At 42.2% G+C, this 26,647-nt stretch overlaps 1 protein-coding gene across 1 annotated transcript; it reads right to left on the bottom strand.

Annotated features, from left to right (window-relative positions):
- Positions 1–666: 666 nt before the first annotated feature.
- Actr5 (actin related protein 5) lies at positions 667–23,951 on the bottom strand. Its single transcript, XM_004867773.3, has 9 exons — positions 23,348–23,951; positions 21,924–22,153; positions 19,156–19,325; positions 14,381–14,598; positions 13,585–13,767; positions 8,919–9,035; positions 8,081–8,220; positions 5,964–6,096; positions 667–3,079 (listed from the first exon to the last, which is right to left on the bottom strand). Exons 1-9 carry the CDS (start codon positions 23,714–23,716, stop codon positions 2,825–2,827), a joined length of 1,815 nt encoding a protein of 604 aa, XP_004867830.1. The 5' UTR covers positions 23,717–23,951; the 3' UTR covers positions 667–2,824.
- Positions 23,952–26,647: the final 2,696 nt, after the last annotated feature.

The raw sequence follows: 26,647 nt of genomic DNA, 5'->3' as shown, positions 1-26,647 counted from the left end.
CTAGGGAACCAGAGGTCCTTTTTTTTTTTTTTTTTAATCCCGGGAATCAAACTCAGGGCCTCACACTTGCCAAGCAGGCGTTGTGCTGCTGAGCTAAATCCCTGGCCTGAGGTCTTTTGTTTTTGTAGTACTGGGAATCAAATCCAGGGCCTTGTGCGTGTCACATAAGCACTCTACCACTGAACTACATCCCTAATAGTTTTACTAGGATCTGACACTTGTGAGTTAACTTTCCTAATCTCACCATGTGTCCTTACAGTATTTATAGTCAGGTGTTTTCTTCTGCAGGGAGGAGGAAAGTTCTGAGTTATCTGTTTAATTATTAATTTTGTTCCTTTTTTCAATATAAAATCCAATGCTGTTGGCAAGACTTAAACAAAAGACCTGAAACTATAAAATCCCTAAAACAAAATATGGGGAAAACTTTCATTATATCAGATAGGCAATTTCTTGGATATGACACTAAAGCACAGGCAACAAAGGCAAAAATAAACATATAGAACTATAGTAAACTTTGAAACTCCCACATAGTAAAGGGAATAAAATGAATGAAAACGTAACCTAGAGAAGAAAATATTTGCAAGACATGGATCTGATAAGGGATTAATATCCATAATATATAAAGAACTTGTATAGCTCAACAAAACAAAGACCAAAATAACCCAATTAAAAATTGGGCAAAGGACTTTAATAGACATTTCTCAAAGACATACAGATGGTCAACCAGGATACACAATGATGCTCAATATCATTTGCCATCACAGAAATGCAAAGCAAAACCTGTTAGTCTTTATTTTTAGTAGCAGGGATCAAACCCAGGACCTTGGGCTTGCCAGGCAGGTGCGGTGCTGCTGAGCTACATTCCTGGCAAAACCTGTTAGTTTTGCTACTTTAGAAAAACCAAACCAAACCAACCAGTTGGGTGCGGTGGCACATGCCTATAATTCCAGCACTCAGCAAATTGAGGCAGGAGGATCACAAGTTTGAGGCCGGCTGTGTTATATAGCAAGACCCTGTCTCAAATACAAAACAATTTAAAAAACAGAAAATACTTAAGTATTAGTAAGGATGGATGTGAAGAAATTGGAATGCTGTACACTACATTTTGTAGGAATACAAAATGGTGCAGTTGCTATGGGAAACAGTTTATAAGATCTTCAAAAAATATACTTACTACACGATTTAACAATCCCACTTATGGGAACACAAAGGAATAAAATCAAGATCTGAAAGAGATCTGCATTCCCACATCCACTGCAGCATTATTCACAATAGCCAAGACATAGAAGCAACTTAAATGTCCATCAATAGATGAATGGATAAAGAAAATGTGGTACAAACATACAAATACTATTCAGCTGCAGAAAAGGAAATCCTGTCATCTATGACAACCTGGATGAACTTGCAGGAAATTATGCATGTGAAATAAGCCAGTTACAGTGCATGATTCATCCTACTTTTATGAGATATCTTTAATCAAACTCACAGAAGCGGAGAACAGAATGGTGACTGCTAGGGCCTGGAGAGAGGAAGATGTGGGGAATTGTTCCAAGCCCACTCCCTTCACTGCCCATGACAGCTTCCCTGGGCTAAGCCTTTGCTGATGTTTCTGGGCCCTGCTACTGTGGGGACACCTCCATTCTACAGGCAAGTACTTCTTTCCCTATGGCTTAACTGATTCACTCTGGCTCATTTGGCCATCTGTACTTGTCTCCGAGGGCTGGTAGAACAAATGATCACAAACTTAATGCTTAAAACAATATTTATTCTCTCACAGTTTTGGAGATCAAAGCCTAAAATCTAGGTGCCACCAGGCCACACTCTTTGTGGTCTTCAGCACCTTCCACATGTGGCTTTGGACTCTGGCTACGTCCAGCTGGCAGCGGGCACAGCCCATCCCTGGACCGAACTGTAAGCAAATCCCTTATGACCTTACAGCTGGAGGATCCAGAGGATCTAAAGACACAGATTCTATGACAGTATCAGCTGTTCAGGGGCCTCCTGGGCTCAATTCTTGGGTGTGTTTGACACTTAAAATTCTCACTAAGCAATCCATAAAAAAGTAGGGTGATTTGTCCATTTAAGATGAAGCTGTAAGGGTATGGGAAATTTGAGATTATGGACAAACTGCAAAGGTTACAGAGTTAGCGTTCTTCAGTCTACTCATTCTTCAGAACAGCCTGAAAAAGTTAAGAAGCCAACTAATTCACAGAAGGAGAAATAAACATATAGAAAAGTTTCCAGCAAACAAAACAGAATGAACTAAAGTTGGGCCATGACCTCATTTCTGCCTATTCAGAAGAGGGCACCAGGCAGGTCCGTAGGTAGCAGAGTGACTGCAAGCTGCTGACCTTCTCTGGGCTTTTTCTCTTATTTCCTCTTACTGGTAAGAGGAATTAATAGAAGGAGGGAAGTGGCTGTTTCTATGACATAAGCATGACCTTCTTATGCACAGGAAATGCCTCCCACTGCTGGGCATTCATACAATTAAATAACTACACTGACAACTTTTTAAAGTTTTTAAAACAAAAGCGTTTACAACACTGTAAAAAATAAGTCTTGTGCCTTCTGCACACTTCTGGCCTCCAGCTGGGTTCCCTTACTGTTGTGGGAAACTCAAGCCAAACCTCATGTACAGTCAGTTCCACAGACGGCAGGCCACTACAAGTACTTTACTACAGCAATGCCTCTCTCTGTTCTCTTCAGGAGAAATCTACTTTTGTAGTCACATGTAACCACTTGTGCTGGATACACCTAGCAGAGCCACCGTCCCATCACACTGCCAATGTGGCCCAGGGGTAGCTGCTCTCCAGAGGGCCATCTGCTAGGCCTCCCCGGTGCCGCTTCCACTGGCCCCTGAGCATTTGCTAGATCCTGGGGCTTCTGAGGCCCGTGAGGCCTGCTTGGGCAGGCGGATGGGGACATAGATGTTTGAAGCACAATGCTCCTTGAAGTACTCTCCTCCCTTTTCTTCATAGTCTTTCCTGGTGACCCAGGCTTCAACATCATCCAGGTGGTCTAAGGCCCAGTCACGAGCACCATACCAGGCATCCAGCACAGGGTTCAAGGCGAGCTGAACCTGAAACAAGAAGTGAATGCTCATTACAAGGGCTCCCAGCACCAGGCTTGAATATTCAACAGGTTTAGCTACAGTCCCTACCTCTGTCCTCAGAAACACACACAGGAAGGACCCACTTAACTCCTAGATGTTGCTGGACAGTCTCTGCACCTTCTAAACTAGGCTGAGTACATATCCCGACTCCCAGGATAGCAAGCACGAATAGTGCCCCAGGCATGACCTCACAAAACAGTCGGGGCTTTTACAGTGCAAGTCCTGCCACTCTCGGTAAGGGGGACCAGCTGCCCACCCTCTTTCTTTACAATGCTGCCAACCACAAGTGTCAGGAGAGGTGAGGTGATGGCTGATGCAAGGCAGCTTAGCCATGGGAGCAAAAGCGCCACAGGGGAGATGACAGCTGGGTAATTAGTGCATTCTCTCTAGCTCACTAAGGTGCCCAGGTTGGGTTTGACTTGCAATTCTCCTGCCTCAGCCTCCTAGAGTCCTAAGAATACAGATGTGTGATACCACAACCAGTCATACTCCCTTTATCTCTCTCCTATCACCTCTTTTCTTTCCTTTTCCTCTGTCATTGCCTTCCTATTTCCTCTGCAGCTACAAATGACAGGATGGCAAGGATTAGGTAGGTGCACATTTTACCTCCTTCCCTAAGGGAGGTGAGCCTGGTAAAAAATATAAAGATAGGAAAGAGCCGGGGATTTAGCTCAGTGGTTCCACGCCTGCCCTGCAAGCGCAAGGACCTGAGTTCGATCCCCGGTACCAAAAAAAAAATAAAAGATAGGGAAAGGTTCCTGGAGGAAGTGAAATGAAGATTGGAATGAGCTAGGAAAAGTACTCTATGCAAGAAAACTGGCATGTGGAAAGGCTTCGAGGCAAGAAAAACTAGCAAGTCTGAGGAAAGAACAGCAGCTCACTATGGCTGAAGCAGAAGATGGTAGTTCTGAGATAATGACAAAGGGTTATTCAAGGTCACATCACAAGGGACCATGTAAACTGCTGAGGAGACAGGAAAGAGGGCTGGATCCAAAAGGCTGGGGAGCAGCCTCCTAACTGGTCTCCTCCTTCCAGTATTTCTTGTGAAACTCCATTTTTTTACACCAGTGTCAAAAATACCTTCCTAAAATGTAAATCTATCACACAACTCCCTTACTCCTACATGGTCCCTCATGGCCTAAAAAAACAGCTGTGCAAGGAGAGTTAAGATGGCAGACCTGCCACATATCCTAGAAAGGCCTGTTCACAAAGCATGTCCTCGGCAGGCATTAGGGAACTTAGATTTGAAGAGGGTTCTCATCATTGCCAGACAAGAGGAGCTCCTGTGCTGTTTATACAATGCGGTCTGCACTGAGCACCTGCTTTTCTTCTGGACATCTAGAATGTCAGTGTACTCCAGGCAGGGGGCGCCTATTTGATCAATCCCCCAAATCAAAAGTCTGTGCTTAAGTTTCTCAAGAGCTTCCCTGGGTAACAACATTTCATATGCTGGCCCAACTTGCTGGAGGAATTAACTATGTCCTGTGCAACTTCATTGGGAGAAGAGTCTGGAAGCTTGCACTTTATCTCTTTGCTGGTCTTGTTCTGCATCTTTTCACTATAAGTCACAGCTATGTATGATGACTATATGCTGAGGTTGGTGAGTCCTCCCAGCAAAAACTGCAATAGTTTTAGGGATGCACACACACAGACACACACACACACATCCAGCTACTTTGGAGTGTTTATACACACAGGTAACCATGCTGAGCACCTGATATCCAGGACAATGAATCCTGGCAACAGGTGCTACAATTACCCCCTTCTTACCACTGAGAAGACTCAGCAAAAGGCAGTAGCAGTGGTGATGGAGTCAGGACCAAAGGCCAAAGCCCACATCCTGAACATGTAAAACATCGTGCAGCACAGGAGATCAAGGCCAAGTTTCAGAGCAGAATGACAGGCTTTGCACCCTGTGCACCCTGCTGACCTCTCGTATCTCCTCTGACTCCAACCCTATTTAGCAGCCATATGCTCCAGCCACATTCAGTCCCCTGTCCTTCCCTCAGCAAGTTCTTATCCTGCACCTCTGCTCACTCTAACCTTTCTCTTTGGAATGCCCTCTCCAACCCCACTCAACACAGTACAGATGGAAAACACCTATACCTCTTAGAAGATTCTGTTCCAGGCCTCCTCTGCGTGCCAGTGGAGACTTCCATGGGCCCATGCTGTGTGTCCATCGCATTCTGGGTTACCACAGCCGAGACACTATCCCACAGACAGCAAGTTCTTTTCTACTAGGGGCTATGTCTAGGACATCACATCAGTATCCCTACAGTGCCCAGCCCAGACTACATTTCTTGGCAATCAAGAAATTTCATACGTAAATTGTGGGGCATTCATATAGCAGTCATTTAAGTATAGTATTTCAGAGCAATGATATGAGAAAATGTTCATGAAAGGCTATGAAAAGTCAAGTAATAAAGCAATAGACTCTCAAATGCACAGAAAACTTATGACGGACAATTTGCCTGTAGATAGGGAAAACAACTTATTCTTAATGTATACTTTCATACTTTGAATTTATTACATGCAAATCTTCCCTTTTTTTGGTACTGGGGAATCGAACTCAGGTCATTGCGTTTGCGCAGCAGGCGGTGAAACCACTGAGCTAAATCCCCGGCCCCAAATCTTCCTTTTTCAATTAAAACACAGTAATATGCAAAACATGACTCTGATTTTGCTTCAATAACTAAATGTAGATTAAAGTCCAGAAAGAAAGCCACCAAAATGTCAACAGTGGATATATCTGGATGAGGGATATACAGTCATTTTTCTCATTTAAATTTTTACTTTTGCAATCAGAAAACAATTAATGGTGTTCTCCAAATGGTCAGTTAAAGAACAGTACCCGGAAAGAAGACTGGAAGGGCCGCATCTCTAGCAGCTCCTTCTCAATTCTGGCTTTCATCCCAGGATACATCACATTCCCACCAGTGAGGAAAATGTTCTGGACCAGCCTCTCCTGAACATCCTTTGAGTACCTAGGAGAGAAATGATCCTCTGACTTAAATATTTAGAGAGACTACAGATAGCACAAAACAGAAAACTCAAAAAGTTGAAAAAAAAAAAAACTTTCACTTTTTTTAAAGTTTATTGATACATTTTAGATATACAATATGATGACATTCATCATTGGGATCTTGTACCTTTACATAATATATCTTGGTTCTTATTTTTTCCCCATTCCCCTGCCCTCCCTTCACCCCCTCTACCCCTCCCTATTTACAAAAACTTTGTTTCTGGCTTTTTTTTTTTCCTTATCTCATATTTATTCCTTTCCCCTGCCCCTTCCCCTTTGGGGCTTATCTTCCTATTTCACATTATCTAGTATATATTTTGATCCTTATTTACACTTTCAGTTTCTCACACCAGAGAAACTATTCTGTATTTACACGTGTGTTCTATTTATTTCACTTAAAGAGTACGGCCTCAATATGCATCCATTTAGCTGTATAGTGGCTCTAGTTTCTCATTCTTTATGGCTGAGCAGTACTCCCATTTTATATACAAAAAAACCACATCTTTATCCAGTCTCCAGTTGATGGGCAATTGGGCTGTTTTCAAATTTTAGCTATTACAAACTGGGCCGCTATGAACATTGCTGTGGTATGATTCTTTTAATTCATTTGGGAAGATACTCAGCAGGAGGCTAGCTGGGTCAAATGGGATCTCTAATCCTAGTTTTTTTGAGGTACCTCCACATTGTTTTCCACAGTGGTTGCGCCAGTCTACACTCCCACCAACAGTGGAGAAGGGTTCCTTATTCCCCATAACCCCTCCAACATTTGTCACTGGTTGATTTCTTGATAGCAGCTATTCTTTCTTGAGTGAAGTGGAATCTCAGCGTTGTTTTCATTTGCATATCTTGAATGACCAGTGATGTTCAACATTTCTTCATGTTTATTTGCTGCTTCTACTTCTTTGTCTGAGAAATGTCTGTTAATTTCAGATGCCCATTTTTGGATTGGGTCTTTGAATTTGGGAGGTCTGATTTTTAAAGTTCTTTATATATCCTCTTTCACTTTTTATTCACGTCTCTAGAGAATGTCAGTCTAGTGTTTCCAATTATCTAGTCAAACCCTTAATTTCGTTAACACATTTCCTTAACATGATTAGAATGTTTGTGCTTTCATAATACATCTTTTAAAAATCAACTTTAAGATTATAATTTACATGCTTTATGATAAAGGCTGAAAAATTTACATGCCTCTGGAACTATCACTACAATCAAGATATAAACATTTTCATCATTCCAAAAAGTTCTGCATCCCCTTTGGGTTGAAAGTTCATCTTTCTATCTGTCCTTTTTTTGTTGTTTTTCAATGAGATATTGCTCTGTTGCCCAGGTTGGTCTCCAACTCTGGGCTCAAATAATCTTCCCACCTAAGGCCCTGAGTAGCTGGACCTACAGGGATGTGCTACCACACTCAGTTTCTTTTTAATAATATCTTTTTGTTATTCATGCTTAATCACTTTCCCACCCATTATTAAGAAAAAGCTCAAAGCCACTCACAGAAGTGACAAAAAGTTTTTTCCTTGCTAGATGGATTTTTCATTTCTATCCTATCCTAACAAAAAGCTGCCAGAGTACTGGAAATTATGCTTCCTACCTGTCCACTTGAATTAATAGAAACTCACACTTAGAAACACATTATTGTAAGTGGGTGGAGGAAGGCACTCTTATAGAAATGTAAACTCTTAGGGGGAAAAAAAAGATTTCATAAGCACTGCAATATTTTGGGGAATTTAAAATCACTAGTATTTAATAATGTGAAGTTTTACCTAAAAGCGAGTACATGTTACTGTGTTGCTAAAACTTTTATTGGACCCTGGAAGAGTGAGTATAGCAAAACAGTGAGAAGAGCAAGGCCGATTCCCCAAGGACCTAACCACCAAACCTTTTCAATGCGAAACTCAAGGAAATGGCTCAGCAAAGTACAAGGGAAAGAAGTGTGGCCATCTCACCTGCCCAGAATGTACTGGAGAGTCTCTGCTATCCCCGCCTGCTCCTCTCCTATGAGAGATGGCTGGAAAATAATTTCTGGAGCTCGAATTCTTTCTGTCCCAACAAACAGCTGATGATACGCTGCCAAGTTAAACACGGGCTTTAAAAACCCAAGGTTTAAGAGAGATTTTTAGAACACAGTGACAACCATCGCAGCAGCCAGTTTTCTCAAACTGCATTTCTTAAGCCAATGTACTTTCTGGCCTTTATTCATGCCTGAATAGCCTTTCCTCAACTCCCTGGACTTGATTCAGTTTTCTACCTTCACCCAACCTTTGAACTATAAATCCCCACACACTGCACCATGCCATGGGCCCCAAATTACAGGAAGGGACTTCATGGGGAGCTACACTGAAAAGGCCAGCAGGGAAGATCATGTCTCCACCTAGGGCCTGGTTTAGCTCTCCTGGTCTTTGCCCAGCAAAAACACACTCTTCCTGGGAGCCTCAGGTCAGGCGACTACTTTAACCACAGGAACAGAGACCCCAATGATGGTTAAGTTAAGCACTAGCTTCAAAGGAAATGAAACCACACAAAACCAGTTTGCGGGTCTAAAGACTCCAATTGTTCCTGAAAAGTTCGTTAGGTAAATGGTTTCTCCCAGGTTCACAGACTGTGGTACAGAAACCTCAGTCAAGCACAGGGAAAAACCCTTGACTCATGCTCTAAGTACTGCTATACCTTTTCTAGAAACTGTAACTGGGACTTAAAATATTTATCCCTAAAGAAGCAGACTGGACCAGTCTTTTATGTCCCCAGCTTCAAAGTGTGCACATGACACAGTAGCAGGAATCAAACCTGGACAGTGGTGATGGGCTTCTCTACTTCAGGTGCTTCCTCTGAAAACAAGGGCTCAAAATCATTCATGCTTTCCACGTCTTCCAGAGACGGCTCCAGCTGCTCCAGGTCAGGGGTCTAAGGACAGAACAGAACAGAATAAACAAACAGACTTGGACTCCCAGCAAGCCTTACTTCTTCTATCACTTCACTGTCATGAAAATGAATTGGGATCCTGCCTAAAGCTTACATAAAAATTATGAACATATTCTAAACTATTAAAAAAAGAACACACATGAACAGCCTAAAAAAAGCGTTCCTAGTTATATAAGCCTCATCAACTTCTGGCTCCTCTGAAGCCTTCTGATGCCAACTCCATGCTGGGCTCCATGGAAGATGAGCTGCATGCACCAGTGACACCATCACACACACACAACTCTGGGGGACAAGGCATCCTACAGAAGAGCTACACTATCACAAAATTAAACACATCTCTTAATGATTAATAAATATAGGTGCCAACACTAATGGTCTTAACAATTAGTCCTTTACCGCCAGGTCCCACTAGGCCAGTACGAAATCAGGCACACAGCAGGGACTCCTGTTACCCACACAATCCACATTGCAGAAGTCACTGCTACATCAAGTGGGAATGCTGTGGTTCAGGCAGATTAAATCATGCACCCAAAGTCACATCACAAGACAAAATGGTGGAAATTTGGCAGGGGACAGAAATGCTCAGCTCTAAAGTCTTTTCTCAGCCTTACAATGGAATCCTATAAATCAGGAGTCTGAGCATGAGGAGACAATTGGGGGTTTAGAAGTAGTAAAGATCTAGCCCAAAGTCAGAGTGGGTAAGACAAGAGATGAGCAAGAGATTTTACCTGCAATAGCAAGAGCAGCTGACATCAGTGGCAGGTTTCCCTGCCGAAGCAGGGGCAGCCAGAGTATAAGAGCACATTCCCCTTGCAGCCCACAGCTTGTGATTTGGAAGACACTCAGCAATCCTCACAAGAAAGGAACCCTGACCCCAGGAGTGCCCATGCTGATTCTGGCTTGGCACTAAACACAGGACTTCAGAAATGAGCCCTCACAGGTTCCCAAGAGAGGACTAGGGTGTATCACCAAACCTCCCTTTCTTCAAGAACACCCAGGAGGCAGGGTGGTATGACAGAGCAGTTAGGCTCTAGATATAGTTGATCCAGCTTTGAACATCAGCCACAGACACATAGATCATTGTGGCACAGCTGGCAAGGTACGCTCTGTCTCCCTATCTTTAAGCAGGACATGAACCTGTGGCAATGTCAACCCTGGGGCAGCATCAAGTGAGCACTGAACACTCTTTTCTTCCTTTCAAACACGTAAGTCATAAGACCCCTTAAGTCAGCTGTATTACTAGGTTGGTGACAAACAAATGATGCCTGTGAATTTGAAGTAACTACAGACAAAACCTGTTACCTCTAAACAGTAATAAGCAAACCATGGGTCTCTTCCTATATACACCACTCTGCTCTCCTCACTCCATGAAGGAGACACTTCCTAGAAAGTGAGAATTTGTTTCCTCCCCTTTATTCTCAACAGGAGCTCATGATGAATCCAATCAATGAGTATCAGGTGAATGCTGTCAAGTGACTTCCCAAGGACTGTCATCAAAGGACATGCAGCTTTCTTCCACCAGGGGCCACTTCAAAAAGCCATCTATATCCCCACACATCTACCACATATCTGATGTGCTCTATTATAGTCAGCAAAATATGGTTCTATGCATCCCCCTCCCTTTTTCAGGGGTACCCAGGAGAGTGGGAACTCTATCTTAATCACCCCTGTATCTCCAGTGTCCAACCAAGATACTGGACCTGGTACTAAGTGGTGGGTCCCTGAGATCCACCTTCAAATTCCCCCAGAATACAGAAGATTATAAAACTTCGGATTCTGTAAGACTTCTTCACCTACAATGAAAATTTCATCATTCCTCTCTGTCTAGCTACAATTTCTTAGCTTCACTAGAAATTGTCAAAGGAATATTTACTTATCATAAATCATATGATTCACAGAGAAGAACAAAGCTAGCAATTTCAATGCACAGAACACTCATTCAATAGAGAAGAGACTTCTCTACCATGGCTGGCTTTTCTCCTCGAGAGCTTGCTGGTGAATCCGCATGTACCATGTGGTGTTCAGGAACATTGATATGACTGTTCTTTTCAAACTAAACAGGGTGAGTTTGCCAAAGCACACCAGAGAACTTTCTGTATTTGGCTGTGTTTTCCAACAAATGATGATGATCTAATACTGTGTTCTCCCCTTCTGCCCTCCCATGCTGTGCTTACAGTTATGAAAAGCAAGCAAGTACCCTCTAGTTTAAATACTTCATTAAGAATGCTAACAAAGCCTGCTCCTTTACAACACCTCACAGGAATAACTTCAGTTAGAAAGGACCAAAGCAGATCAGTCTGGCTGGGGATTTAGCTCAGTGGTTCCGGCACCTGCCTCAAAAGTTCAATCCCTAGTACCAAAAAAAAAAAAAAAAAAATAGATGCAAAGCAGATCAGTCTGCAGAAAAAACCGTTAGGAAACACTGCAACTTCCCAGCCATAGTACTCCAATCCAGCCATTATTTCTTAAGTGGAGTTTCAATATGAACTTAGGTCCACAGACTGTACATCCATTCACTTCATTCTAAATGAATTATGTTGTAAAAATACTACAGATACTTTTTAAAAGGTAGAACTGGCCAGCCAATGTCATGGTCAAATCCATCCCATGAGTGTGACTGTAACTGACTCTAATCACTAATAATCACCCTCAAAAAATGCTGTCTCATCATTAAAACTTCAAAGCTAGATCAGTAAGACAAATCTGTATACAGAGAAAACTTCTGAAGAGTAAAATTTCAAAATCTCCCCAAGGCCATGGAGATCTGCTATGTGTCACCAGAGCACAGAACAAAATGGGTACTAGGATGTACCTGTGAATGGAGAAGTAACTGAATCACAGCATGTAACAAATGCAGAGAAATAAAAGAAAAAGAAAACCTAGTTCCCCAATTGCTCAGGAATCACATCTTCACAATTGTTTTTTCCTTTTTAAATCTGTTTATTTCTTACCACCTTGTGGCTTCAGGGTACCTCTCTGGTATAAAGAAGCTTATGTCCTATTAACATGTTAAACACAGTAAGAGCTAACTATGGATGAGTATATAACAGAGACAACATGGGTCTGGATCTGCATAAACTGCAGCTCTGAAGCATAAGCCCTATCCTCAGGCATACCAGGATGGAAAAGAGGCAAGTAAACAAAACACAGACCCCGAGGTTGGGAAAAGAAACGAAAAGGCAGTGACTCAAGGGAAGCTTTTGTGGGATGCTATGGGGGAATGAGATGCTAGCAAATGCCCCTTCTCCCCTAGACGGCAGTGATCCAGTAAGGGCAGATACCTAGTAAGCCTGGCTCAGGGTCTGCTCTGTAACAAGTGCGCTCATGGCCAGCTACTGTTCTGGCACAGTCCGTAGCCTGTCAACAGAGGTAGGGAATTCAAGACTAGGAGCAGGAACTACAGAGAAACTCCAGCCAGGAGCCAGTGCTACAAAAGTGAGCTTCATGTTGAGCCAAAGACAATGGTGACATCACTGATATGGACCACACTACACCCAGCATCAAAAGACACTGACTTGGATTTTTTACACTACTATTTCTTTCTAAAAACACAGGCAAATTCCAGCACTCAGAGCCTGAGACAGGAGGATTGGCAAGAGTTTGAGACCAGTCTGGGTTATATTCTGAGTTCAAGCCCTGCCAGAACTACATATTGAGACCCTGTCTCAAAAAAAATAAATAAATAAACAAACAGACAATCACGTTTTTTAAAAGTTAATTTAAAAACAAAAAAAAGAGCTAATTTGGTTAATTCTGTCTCAAACATGTCACGGGCAATGATTAAGTTCCTTTGTTTTGAAACTCTAAGATAACCAATCCAGCTCCAGATCTAAAGACAGGAGTCCCTGTCAGTTACTTCTGCACTGAATGACCTGCAGGCTACCCCATTCACCAGACAGGCCCCAAGGTGTCAGGATCTAAGTTTCCCAAGGCCTGAGCTCAGCTCTGCCACCTGCACTTTTGGCCATATCAACAGTTAACAGTCCACTGCCGGAGAATAGAAAGGAGAATAAGAGAAAATCAAAGAGCTTATTCAGAGTTAGTCTTTAGTCTCCAACAAAAAGCTGATCTTAGGTCAACCTACAAACATTATACTTCGCATATCTAATTGCTGTACATAATTCATAAACTATGTGTGGAGCATGAACTCTGTCCTTAGGGAATGTCAAGACAGAAAAGAAGTAAGTAAATGACCAACCACACTATTTTAAAAACATGAGTTAAAGGCAGACAATGACTGTCAAATGACAATCAGGGGAGCAGGTTCAGGATCAAGACAGCACACAGTATAAATGTTCTCCCTTGTCTACATGCACATATTCCCCACCAGAAGTGAGATCCTTCTAGTCAGAACTTCAGTTAGCACAAGGCCACTGCCATTGTTCCTGCTAGGCATGCTCCCAGGGACACCACTCATCACATTGTTCTCCCTTCCTTCCAGGCTTGTTCACAACCCCTTCGATGCCAGCCTTCTGGAGATACTCCTCCCCTTCAGAAGGGCAGGTCTCCATCCCAAGGCCCTCACAGTCACCTCTGGCTTGCTGTCCACTACATCCACCTCGAGGTTGACTTCTGCTTGAAGGATCTTCTGCTTTGCCTGCTCCACTGACAAATTGAGCTTTTGTATGTAGGACTGTAGCTCTTCTGGGGAGTCCATGTTCAGCTCTATCAGAGCTTTGTGAAACTGATCCATCTGGCCATCCTCCAGAAGCTCCTGAAAACCAGAGCAGTCACAAGACAGTGTAAGCACAAGCAAGGAGGAAACAGAAGAAGAAATGCAGCAGGAGGGGCTGCCTGGGCTCCCTTAGCCTGACCACGACAGAATCAAGCCTCCAGCTCCCACAATGGTTCATACAGCTGCCCACCTCTCCAGCTGGCTCTGGACTAGCATTGCGAAACTAATCTATGATGACAGATGTCAGAAATATTGTCACCTTTGGGGCAGCAATTATTGACTGAGAGGAGACAGAGTGAGCCTGGTGATGCTGTTTCTCTGACAGCAGACACGGGGGTGTGAAAATTCACAGAGATACACACTTAAGATTTGTGTGCTTTGCATCATGCATGCTACACTTAAAGCAGAAAGCCAAAAAAGTAAAAGTAATTATAAGGCAAAAACAAATCAATAAAGCTGGAGTCCATAGCTCTTTCAGAAACACTTGCTGCTATGCTATACTCTATTCTGATGGTAACAATTCTGACAATCCCCTTGGACTCCTTTTTAACCCCAAAGGTGACTTTCATAGCTGATTTTACAGTTGAGAAAAAATACAGTGCGAGAAAATTTCCTTAGAACCACTCTGTTGAGCAAGGCCATCTGCCATCACCTGCACGTAGAGCAGCCGGTCTAGCCGCTCCTGATCCAGCTGCAGCTTTTCCTCCCGCCGCCGGGCATTGAGCTCCTGCAGCCGCCGCAGCTGCTGCTGCCGCCTCTCCTGCTTCTCCTCAGATGTCAGAGTGCTGCCCAGGAGCTTGCTGGAAAATGGGAGCTGCATCTTGTGGACATTGTCCTCGTAATAATCTGGGTACTGCCACTTATGCAATTCTTCAAAGAACAATTTTAGAAGTTATGAAATGGAAACACTATCAACACAAAAATCAAAAAGTCAATACCAGTCTAGCATGCAGAAGGCCCTGGGTTTGATCCCCGGCACTGCAAAAAAAAAAAAAAAGGAGGGAGGGTCAGTCCCATGATTCTAGATACAGGTAAGATGAAGAAAAAACACTATTGCCAATTCTGAATCCATTCAGTCAACTAATGTAGCCATAAAAACTGGACATCATGGGCTGGGGATTTAGCTCAGTGGCATAGCACCTGCCTTGGAAGAACAAGGTCCTGAGTTCAATCCCAGTACCAAAACAAACAAACAAACAAAAAACAACAAAAAACCGGACATCATGCCAACAGGATTCTTCTAAAAGAATTGCTAAACGAAATTCTTTAAACGGTAGTCCTACTAGAAAGAAGCCTGGAATATCAAGAATAAAAGAACAATAAAAATGACTAAAATTTGGTAAAATACAACAGAATAATCTCATTGTGAGTTCTTTAAAATATGTTTGATGACTGAAACTAAAAATTCTATCACTGCACTCTAGGAGACTGAGGCGAGAGAATCACAAGTTCAAGCCAGCCAGGCCAACTTAGTGACTCAGCCCCTTAAAAGGGCCTGGAGATGTTCAGTGCAAAGGCCCTGTGTTCAATCCCCAGTACCACAAAAATAAATTATTTAATTTAATTTTCATTTAAAGAAAGAAAAGAGAAAAAAACGTATCACTGACGGCTTCCAATGTGTGCAGATATAATACATAACTCCAGCATACAGGATGAAGGGGATGAAGGATGAAGGGTCCTGGTGCTAATATTCCTACATTTTGCTGGAAGCAGTAAATATTGATTCTAGGTAGACTGAAAAGTCCTATTTACTGTAATCTCCAGAGTACTTAAACAAGAGCAAAAATACAGGTAAGAGTAAAAAACATAACATAAAAACTAGAATGGAATAAAACCCAAATAACCTAAAAAGTAGGAGAAATAAAGGAACGATAACCTGAGGAAACAACAAAAAACAAATAATAAAATGATGGACCTAAGTCCAAATGTGAATAAATTAATTCTAAATGGTCTATAATATACCAGGTAAGAATGATTTAATGGACTTTTAAAAAATGACCCAACTACTAAGGAACTCACTTTGAATACTGTGATACCGTAGATAAAAGGTAAAAGGATATAAAGATGTGTCATATAAACCCTAATCAAAAGAAAGCTGGAGTGGCTATACTAATGCTTGAATAGACTTCAAAGTAAAGAAAATTGCCAGGGGTAATGAGGGACATCACATAATGATAAAAGGTCAACATGGCAACTAGATATAAGAATCCTAAATATGCACCTAACTAGAGTCAGATACCTGAAAGCACAAACTGACAGAACTGGGCTGGGATGTGAGTCAGTGGCAGAGCACTAGCCTAGTACATGCAAGGCACTGGGTTCAATCCCCAGGATAAGAATAAAAACAAAATGCCCCAAGAAAACATACACAAAAACAACAAACTCATCGAACTGTAAGGAAAAATAGGGACATCTACAATTCCACCTAACAACTCAATATACTTTCCTCAATATCAGCAGAGCCAGAAGAAGGGAAATGAACAGGGATGTAGAAGAGCTGAATATCACTACCAACAGGGTCTAAGAGACACAACAGAACACAGCACTCAGTAGAAGCACAATACATGTTCTTTTCAAGTATATAAGAAACTTTTGCTGAAGTTGACTAAGTCCTGGGTCATAAAACAAAAAACTGATCTCAGACAAAGAAAGTTCTTTGACTATATTGGAATTAAACTAGAAATAAATCATAGAAAATTAACAGGAAAATCCCCAAACATTTGTACACAAAGCAATACTTTTCTAAATAATCAATTGCTTAATAAGTAGTCCCAAGAAAAATTAGAATATATTTGAATTCAATAAAAATATATCAGAATTTGTAGGATGCAGATAAGGTGGTACTGATAGAAAAATTCACAGAATTAAATTGTTCTAAAGAATGATATAGGGCCGGGGATTTGGCTCAGTAGTGCTGCCACCTGCCTCGCAAGTGCAAGGTTCCGAGTTTGATCCCCGCTACCAAAAAAAAAAAAAAAAAAAAGAATGATATAACAATTTAAGCATCTATTTTGGAAACAAAAAATGCAATTAAAATAATAAAGAGAAGATATCTATGAGGTTACCTGAATAATCTGTGTCTATTCAAGAAATAAAATTCGTAGTTAAAAACCTTCAGAAAAAGAAATTTCTAGGCTAGGATCAAATGGTATGTATCACTGGAAAATTCTATCAAATATTTAAAGAAAAAAATAACTTCAATTATTTACATAATCTTTTCAGAAAGAGGGCATTTTTCAACTCATGAAACCATCATCACCCTGATGATAAAAGGTAGTACAAGAAAAACATATGGGAAAGTCCATCAATACAGACACAAAACAACCCATGAAATAGTACCAAACTAAAGCTAGCAATATATAAAGAGTAGTATACATGAACCAGTAGGCTTATCCAAAACAAAACAAAAAATCAAGGCTGATTGCATATTTAAAAAGCACTCATTATATCCCCTAAATGAGCAGTCTAACACAGAAACAATTCAACAGCCTTTAATTTTACTGTTAAACATACACTTAGTATATGACCCAGCAATCCACTTATGGTAGAGAAATGAAAACTCACATTCCCCAATAAATTTATATATGAATATTTACAGTAGCTTTATCCATAACCACCAAAAAGTGGAAACAAACCAAATGACCCTACATAGATGGACGGATAAACTAGTTATGGTACTCTCATACAACGGAACACAATTCCCCAACAAAAAGGAAAAAACTATTAAAATGTACGATTTGGATGAAACCCAAAGACACACTGGTGAGATTAAAAAGACAGTTTCAAAAGGTTATATTCTATTTGACTCCATTTATATGACATTTTGGAAAAGAGGAAACCATAGTGACAGAGAACAAGTGAGTGGTTGCCTGGGCTTGGGATGGGGACAGGATATGACTACAAAGAAAGAATGAAGTTTTTTGGAATGACAGAGCTGTTCTGTATCCCAATCGTGACAGTGGTTACATGGATCCACACACAGCACTATACCCCACAAAACAAGCCAATGTCAGAGCACCTTCAGAATAAAGAAGCAGGAGCAGAGAGCTCTGTGTGCTTCCTCTGTGTTATCTGGCAAGCACCTAACTCTCTGGACTTAATCATTCATTCGCTTCATTCACTCATTCATTCATTCATTCATTCATTGTGCTATGGATTGAACCCAAGGTCATGCTAGGGAAGCCAAAAGATGGCACAACAAAACCACATAGCACTGAGCTACACCCTCAGCCCCATGAATTGTTTCTTTCCATGCCTAATTTCTTTGTACACCAGGAATAACAGGTGCTTAATAAATGCCTTCTGAAGACACAGTTCTTAACCACTACTCAACTATACACTTAGAGATGCTTAGGATGGTAGATAGTAGATTTTGTGTTCTGAGGGTTTTGCGGCTTTTTTTACAATTATCACACATATATATATATATATATATATATATATATATATATATATATATATGTATATATTTTTTGTTGTTGTTGTTGTTGTTGTTGTTGTTGTTGGTACCGGGGATTGAACTCAGGACCTTGTACTTGCAAGGCAGGCACAGTGCCACTGAGCTAAATTCCCAGCCTAGTTATTATTATATTTTTAAAGATACCACTTTTGGCTTTCTGGAGCTCAGCTGAAGTCATCACCTTCAATGCCAACAAGAAAACATACTACATCTACATACTGTGGGACAGTTGTATTTACAATGGTATTGTTCATAGTGCTTTGGTTTTACCTGATTTAAATTTAAGAGGAATACATTACTTTCATCACATTTGCGTGATTAAGACAATACTAGTTAGCAGTATTGCCAGTGTAGCTGGGCATGGTGGCACATTCTTGTAATTCCAGCACTCTTAAGAGACTGAGGCAGGTGGATCTCAAGTTTAAGTCTAGCCTGGGTAACTTAAAGAGACTTAGTGAAATTCCAGTCTCAAAGTAAAAAGTAAAAAAAGGCTTAGGGATGTATCTTAGTGCCAAGGCTCTGGGTTCACTCTTCAATAACAGCCCCCCCCCGCCCCGCAAACAAAGTATTACCAATGTAAAATACAGTCAAAATTCAAGATGAGTAGAAAAGAGAAAGATATGCTTCTGGAGCATCGGTTCTATTCTAAGGATGCAATGAAACAATTTAAACTGCTTTTAATCTAGCAAGTTCTGTTCCCTCTTAAAAATGTTTAAATTCTGGAGAAAGGTGAAAGTTGTACAATTCCAAGGCCTGTGTAAAAGATACCATTTGTGAAGGGAACCTATTTATGTAAGTTCCTATAGTTTAAGAAACCAATTGAACACCAAAAGGGGAGAAGGGGTACTACAAAATAAGAAGTATATAAAGTGAGCATGCAAGAGTCACACAGGTAATAATTAAGGAACATCCTACACCCCAAAGGTTGATACCATCTAAAAGGTGTAGGCAAACACCCCCTCAATCACCTTCCCCATAGTCCTCGGCGATGTAGCTGTGCTCATGCAGGATCTCTTCCATTCGGCTGAGCGTGATGGCTGCCAGATGGCCAGGATACTTCAGCTGGAGGAGTCGCTGGAGGTAGCCAGCTGCCTGGCTTCCTCCAAGATTGATACGCTTGCAGTTTTTGGCATCTAGCCTAAAACCAAGCAATAGAAAGCAACACTGAAATTTTTGGCAATATGGAGGACAAAATATGAAACATTCTGGGGTAAACAGGAGAATTTAATGCAGACAAACAAACAGATCAGCAGGAGGAACATACAACCCTACAGCTGCAACACACTCAAGCTCCCTTGGTACATTCTCTCACCCAAAGTGAGAATTACCAGTCCACACTTATACATATAGCCATCTGACTTCTGGCCAGTCTCAGACGGCAATAAAGCTCTATAAAGGAACAAACATTTCAACTCCCACTATAGGTCTCAAAAAACTCAATAGCATTTATTTTTACTTAATGAGGCAGACCGCTTTATAGTCTACAAACAGCCACCATCTACTTCATGTGATTCACTACATATTTCTCAAACTGTGGTCCTGGGATCAAGGACTGTAGAATAAACTGGGGAAAAATGTTGAAGCCAATTCCCATGGCCCATATGCTCTGGGGTGGGCCTCAAAAGCCTTCATTTTACTAAGTTTCCCAAGCAACTCTGACACAGGCAAGAGTTTGAGAACTTCCCATCTTATACAAACCACTTCTACTGATGCAATCAAATCAAGTAACTGCACACATATTGGTTTACTGTAACCTCTGAAGGCCAGATTCCTTTCCCATGAACCAAAGGAGAGAACCTGAGTAACTTTATGTTCTTAATGTGAGAAAGTAAAAGTAGCAGAGCTCCAGGAACCTGGTGCATAATGAAATGTTGCTGCTTTGTCACACCTTACCAGGAGATGCCAGCATAGAATAAAACATGCTCCAATTTGTTTATTCTTTGTTCAGGTAAAATAATTTTCTCTCAATATAAAATAAAAATAACATATTACTCTTATTTTTGCATATTCTGCTTAAATATAGACCTCCACAGTTTAGGAATGTTTGGTAATGCCTAAGAATTATTTCTGTCTACACAGATTTTCATGAGACTTTTAAAGAAAAAGCCCTATTATTGGTTTCAATAAATTCAATGGCATTTATTTTGACTTAAATATGCAGGATGCTTTAGAGTTTACAAACTGCCCTCATCTACGTTACCTCATTTCATCCTCAGGGTAACCTGAGAAACCAGGTTTTTCCCAAATTTACATGTTAGGAAACTAAGGGAAAAGGTTAAGGACTGCTATGGCTTGTTATCGAGATGTTCCCCCAAAGCTTCAGGCAGTCACAGGTGGGGTTTATGGAGGTGGGTGGATCTAGGGTGTGTGATGCTAGGATCAAGGATGTGATACTGGCATTAAGGGTGTAACTGCTACGGATAAAATATAAGAGATAGAAAGAGGTCATTGTTGCTTGTCACAAGCTTCCTGCTTGCTGCCTTCTGCCTGCCTGGCTTTGCCATGGGCTGCTTATCCTCTGTGATGGCCCTCTGCCATGCCACCCTGCCCTGAGCCAGCCAACTATGAACTAAAACCTCTATAAACTGTGAGCTAAATAAACCATTCCTCCCTTAACTCGTGGGTACTGGGTATTTTGTCTCAGCAATGAGAAAAAGTAAATAAGAAAAGGACCTCATCCTTAACAGGGCTGCAAATGGAGGTATCAAACTCCAAAGCCACAGCTTTTTATGTACCGTAAGAAAACAGGATGGCAAAGGCTGGCCTAGTCTCTCTTTTTTATTTTATTTTATTTTTTTTAATTTTTGGTACCAGGGATTGAACTTGGGTCCTTGCGCTTGTGAGGCAGGCGGCAGAACCACTGTGCTAAATCCCTGGCCCTCTTTTTTATTTACTTTCCTTTTTTCCTCCCTTTTTTGTAGTACTGGTGATTGAACCCAGGAGCCTTTGCACTGAGCTACATCCCCAGCCCTTTTAAAATTTTTTAAAATTTTGAGACAGAGTCCCACTAAGTCATGAAGTTGCCCAGGCTGGGGTTGAACTCACAATTCTTCTGCCTCAGCCTTCCAGAGTGCCAAGATTACAGGTGTGCACCTGGATTTACCTAGTCTTTTATCAGACAATAAAAGAAAGTCAAACTATAAGGTGGGAAGACTTATGTCTCATATCTTTGCCTTTTATTAGTCAACGCAGAAAGTTTTACTAAGTGCCTATTATGTGTAAGGCACTATAACTCAACAGAAAGGTATGAACATTGGTGGTTAAAGGGATTTACAGTTAAATAAATAAGTGACTCCAGAAGATAGTCTAAATTAAATTTATTCAAGAAATTTATTAAAAACATTTTCCCCAGTGCTGGGGATCACACTCAGGGCCTCATGCACACTAAGCAAGTGCACTATGGAAGAGCTACATTCCTCACCCTATTCAAAACATTTTTATTCAGTGTCTGCTACCTGCAGGTACTGTGTTAGCTATCTCCCCATAAATCAGAATTACAAAATCCTAGAACTATGGATTTAGACCTAAGAGACCACCTATGTCAACTCCCTCCAGAAGGTCACACGAAGGTCAAGTAAAGTGATGTATTTACAGTCATAGAGTGATGCAGGTCAGAGCTAAGCCCAGCTCAGTTTGTAGTCTAGTACTTGCGCTTTCCATTCCATCTTTACAGTAAGTACTTAATTTTCCTGAATGTGTCTCAAAATAACACTCAAATGTCACAAGTACAACTCACCTTCCTTCTAAGATGGGCAAAATATGCGTACACTGGTATCCAGATGAAATGATGACCCCACTGGAAACTGAGTTCTTCGGCTTATTGTGGTAGAAGCTGAAGAGGCTGTCTATTCCATAGGCAACCTTTGGTATTCCATAACACTCAAAAAGGAGCTCAGACATCATTTGGCGAGAATATAGTGGATTACACACAGCTTCAGTCAAAACTATAGGATGATCAACATGGCCCTACTTTGAAAGAAAAGGGCAAATAGATGAATGATAACAGAATACTTCTTTTATTTTTTAATTTTTATTTATTTTTTGGTATTGGGGATCAAACTCAGGCCCTTGCGCTTGCGAGGCAGGCAGCAGAACCACTGAGCTAAATCCACACCCTCAGAATATTCTTTTTAAAACATAAAAGAACCTCAAATCCTTATTATAGAGCAATTTGCTTTTGGTCTCTTCAAAAACCTTGTAAGGAGCAATTACAAAACATTCATTGCAATCTCTACTCAAGGTTGTTTTGGAAAATATGAAAGTAGGGTCAAATTTAAGGTTATTAAGCCAAAAGTAATCCAGACTTTGAGGAACGCACATTGGTTCTATCTTCAAAATATCTCCAGAATCCAAATAGTACTTACAACATCCCCTGCTACTTTTACCTAAGTAACCATCATCCCTCACCTGGATTACTGCAACAGGGTCCTAACTGATCTCCCTGTTTCCATAACAGTCCATTCTCTATACAGCAGGATGATTTTGAGATATAAATCATATCCCTTCTCTGGTCAATGTTTTGCAATTACTCCCCATTTCACTCAGAGGAAAAGCTCATAAGGTGTGCGATTTGTCCTCTCACATACCTTTCTAACATCCTCTTCCAGGCAGTACCTATTCCAGGTACTTTCAACTAAGTTTATGCCACACTTCTGACTCAGTGCCTTTTCACTGTCCATTCCCTCTGACTAAAATATTTTCCCTTCAGATATTCAAAGGGGTTATTCCTCAATTACCTCCTTTGTCCCTGCTCAAACATCACCTTCCCCACCAGTTGTACCAGGCCACCATATTGAAAAAAATGTAACTCCCTCTTCTCTTATCCTGGCACAGAGCATCTGTCTTTCCATACTAGAGCACCTTTCCACACTAATTCCATAAGCACAGTGTGTTCACTGATGTATTCCAAATGCCTAAAAATGCGCCCAACAGCGGTGCTGTTCAATACATACTTGTTAATAAATGAATCAATAAACGACCATATATGACCTATGGTCCAAGACAAAAGCATTATTTGGTCACTGCTGTACCCCTACACGTCGGGCGCTTAACAGGTGATCGACCGAGTCAATGACAAAGCTGCAGTGACATCTCTACGAGAGCGACTGAATAGAGATGAGACCTCAACCCTCCCGACACCCCAGCCTACCCCACCTTCACCTGTGAGGAGACACCCAGGTGCTGGAAACTGTAGTCGAGCAGCAGTTCTTGCAGCTCCAGGTTGACTGGCACGTTGCGGTCGAAAGGCGAGCGCAGCATCCAGCGAAGCGGCTCCAGGCTGCCCAGCGCGTTGCCCACCTGGGGGCCCGTCGCGCCCCGAGCCCCGCCCCGGCCGCGGGCGCACACAGAGCGGAACTGCAGGCGCGGTTCAGGGCCCGGGTCCAGCCCGGGACACGCCCAGCCAGCCCGAACCTGGAACGACCCATTGTCCAGCACCAGTGGCACCGGCCCGTGTGCCACCGGCCCGGCCTGCAGTACTGGGTCCGGAGCGGCACGGGCGTCCCGAAACAGAAACACGTTCGCCGCCATCTTGGGTTGCGCCCGCCCCACCCCTTGACGCAGCGTGCGTTCTGACGCCACGAAGTCCCGCCCCCTAACGCGGTGCTGCCGGGGTCCCTAAAGTGCCTCGAAGCTTCCTCCTTTCCTGAAACTCTGCCAACCTTTCCACCCAACTCGCTTCTGGTAGTCTGGGCCGCTTCCAAGACCGCTAGTCCTAACGCCCCTTCACTCTAACCAGTTCTGGCGGCCAGGAAGCCCCGCCCCTGGGGCTTAACGCCGCCAGGCCCCGCCCTTTCCCGTCCTCTAGACCGGAAGCCTAGCTCAAGCAGCTCCTCCTCCTCACTATCCTTATCTGGTCCTCTAAGGGGTGCACCTTTCCAGAAAGTTCTCCTTCCCTGCAGACTATTGCCTCAGGCTTTCCATGAAATTCAGACTCTGCAGTATTGACAGTGCTGCATTTCTTGGCCTGAGAGCTCCCTACACAGATGTTTTCACTTTGCAGAAATTCACTCTGTCCACTTACAATTTGTGGGCTTTTAAACATGTATGTTACAATATAAAGTTTAAAAATAAATTCACTTATTAATTCCCACAGACTGTTCTCTCACTAAGACCACAAATACTGAAAAATATGACTGCTAGTTGTTACTTAATATGAATAGTATCCCTTTTAATAGCATAACTACTCACATGGTCATCTCACTATATGTAACAATGTCACCAAGTTTTGGCCAATGAGGGTCAAAGAGGAGGAGATGTGACCCACTCCAGGTTTTAGCCCCCCAAAGCATTTAGCATGCTTTCCTAGGTCGCTCCCCACTGCTACCACTGGTTATTGAACCCAGGGAATACTAAGCTATATGCTAGCTCTTTTTTTGTTTTTGTATATTGAGACAGGGTCTTGCTAAATTATGGGCTGGCTTCGAACAAATGATCATCCTGACTCAGCGTCAGCCTCGCAAATACTTGGGATTGCAGGAGTGAGCCACCATGCCCAGCCTTTGGCACATTTTCCTCTTCTCACTAGCTGTATGGATGACAGGAATCAGAGCAGCTGCCTTGAAGCTACCCTACCAACTCTGGAACACTTAAATCTAAGAAAAAAAATTATTAGCAGGTGTGGTAGTGTGGCAAAGCGGAACAGGTAATGTTACAGCTCTGAGGCACAGCCAAGTGTTACAGCTCAGTGTTGCAGCTACTACAATTTGAAGACTCAACAATCTGATGGTCACTCAAAGAGGTGGAGAAAAACCGTTATTACTCCAATGGGCTCAATGGAGTTCGTACTCCAAAGTTTAAGTGCTTGACTAGAAATGGGAGCCTCCTTATATAGGGGTCTTATATAGGTGAGTATGCTCACTGAAGCAGGAGGGTGGAGTTACAGAACATTCCTGAGAGGTCATGAACTTTAGTTACAAAACTTTTCTTTTTTCGTTTTTTTTGAGGCAGGGTCTCCCAGGCTGGCCCTGAACTCACTATATAGGCCCCAGGCTGGCCTTGAACTCCTGGCGATCCTCCTGCCTCAGCCTCCAGAGTGCTAGGTTACAGGAGTGAGCCACCACACCAAGTAACATTTGATACAGTGGGAGGAATGCTGTCCCCCAGCACAAACTGTTACATTTTTGGAACTAAACATTCTGTGGGGGAAAAAAAACATGGAGGCAAGGCAAGGACCTGTCTTATTGTATAGTATTGCTCTATCAGTAGTGCAGGCCCTGTAATTCCAGCTGCTCAGAAGACTAAGGCATGAGAATAAGAAGTTCTGGGCCAGCCTGGGCAACTTCATGAGACCCTGTCTCACAAATAAAACTAAAAAAAGCTGGGATTGTACAGCAGTTGCTTGGCATGCAGGAGGTCCTGAGTTCAATCCTCTGTCCTAGAAAAAAAAAAGTTAGTTATAAAAGATGGCTCTGTGCATTCTGACCAAGAGATGAGGCCCTAAATCTTTTTTCAAGAGCCTCTATTAATGTCCCTATGCAACTTTTGATTTTATGAATCTCCTTTTTGTTTCAGATAAGTTATGCATCACATAATGATACTTTGGTTAACAATGAATTGCATATATGCCAGTGGGCCCATAACATTATATTGGACTATTGTGGCTTTCCTCTTGATAGCCCACCCTGTGTCTTCTAGGTGTACTTTTTTTTTTTAGTACTGGGGATCGAACTCAGGTCCTTGTCCTTGCGCAGCAGGCGGCGAAACCACTGAGCTAAATCCCCGGCCCTTCTAGGTGTACTTTTATCTTGCTTTTTCCTCTTTTACTTGGCCCAAGCTCACTGTACAGAGTCAGTTTTCCCCTCACTCTTCACTTTCACTTTTTCAAATAAGCTTTGTCACCATCTTTTGCTCATCTCATTCAGTTCTTTGCTTGAGAGGCAAACAACTTGGAATCCAACTCCAGAAGGGGACATGGGTACCACAAAACCTGTTTTTAAGACTTCTGGGAAGATGGTGGAGGGGTGAACAGCAGAGAAACAGCCTCTCCAAGATTTGGTGTCCTGACACTAGAATATAGCAACATGAGGAAGAGAAGAAGGAGGGGAGTAGGTCCCTGGGATACAGCAAGGATGTGAAGGGAGAATTGAAACCTGTAGGGAGGCCACAGAAAGAGATCCCAACGTAGAAGGAGGTGGCAAGTGGTGTTTTCTCTCTGAGCCCTGACTCCCTGTGTGTGTGTGTGTGTGTAGGAGGGGCAGCTCAAACCTAGGACTACTGGCAACCCCAGAGTCTTCTGAGGAGAGATACACCAGTGGAGCAGAGTGGTGGACCTGGCAGACTGTGGTAGCTGGTGAGTTATTTGGGTCTGGATGTCCCCCAGTAGAGGGCAGTTGATTGGTAGCCATCTTGGAGAGAGGCTGACTGAGCTCAGAACTCAGAGCAGCTATATGCTGGCTCTACTTAGTGACTCCCAGTGTCAGGGTGAGGCAGAACCAAGTTCAAGTCAACAGGAAGTGAAGG

Source organism: Heterocephalus glaber, unplaced genomic scaffold (assembly GCF_053883595.1).
Source record: "Heterocephalus glaber isolate CG9 unplaced genomic scaffold, H.glaber_assembly_v1.0 deba00001532, whole genome shotgun sequence".
Lineage (NCBI taxonomy): Eukaryota > Metazoa > Chordata > Mammalia > Rodentia > Bathyergidae > Heterocephalus > Heterocephalus glaber.
The sequence above is the reverse complement of the archived record's forward strand: the minus strand, read 5'-3'. Positions and strand labels throughout refer to the sequence as shown.

What these genes read in the sequence shown, in the direction of transcription:
- Actr5 (XM_004867773.3), bottom strand. Translation starts at nt 23,716, where the DNA reads ATGGCGGCGAACGTGTTTCTGTTTCGGGACGCCCGTGCCGCTCCGGAC. An exon ending in ACCTGGGTGTCTCCTCACAG is followed by an intron (nt 22,154 to 23,347) that starts GTGAAGGTGGGG and finishes CTTTCAAAGTAG; the next exon opens with GGCCATGTTGATCATCCTAT. An exon ending in TTGCCCATCTTAGAAGGAAG is followed by an intron (nt 19,326 to 21,923) that starts GTGAGTTGTACT and finishes GCTTGGTTTTAG; the next exon opens with GCTAGATGCCAAAAACTGCA.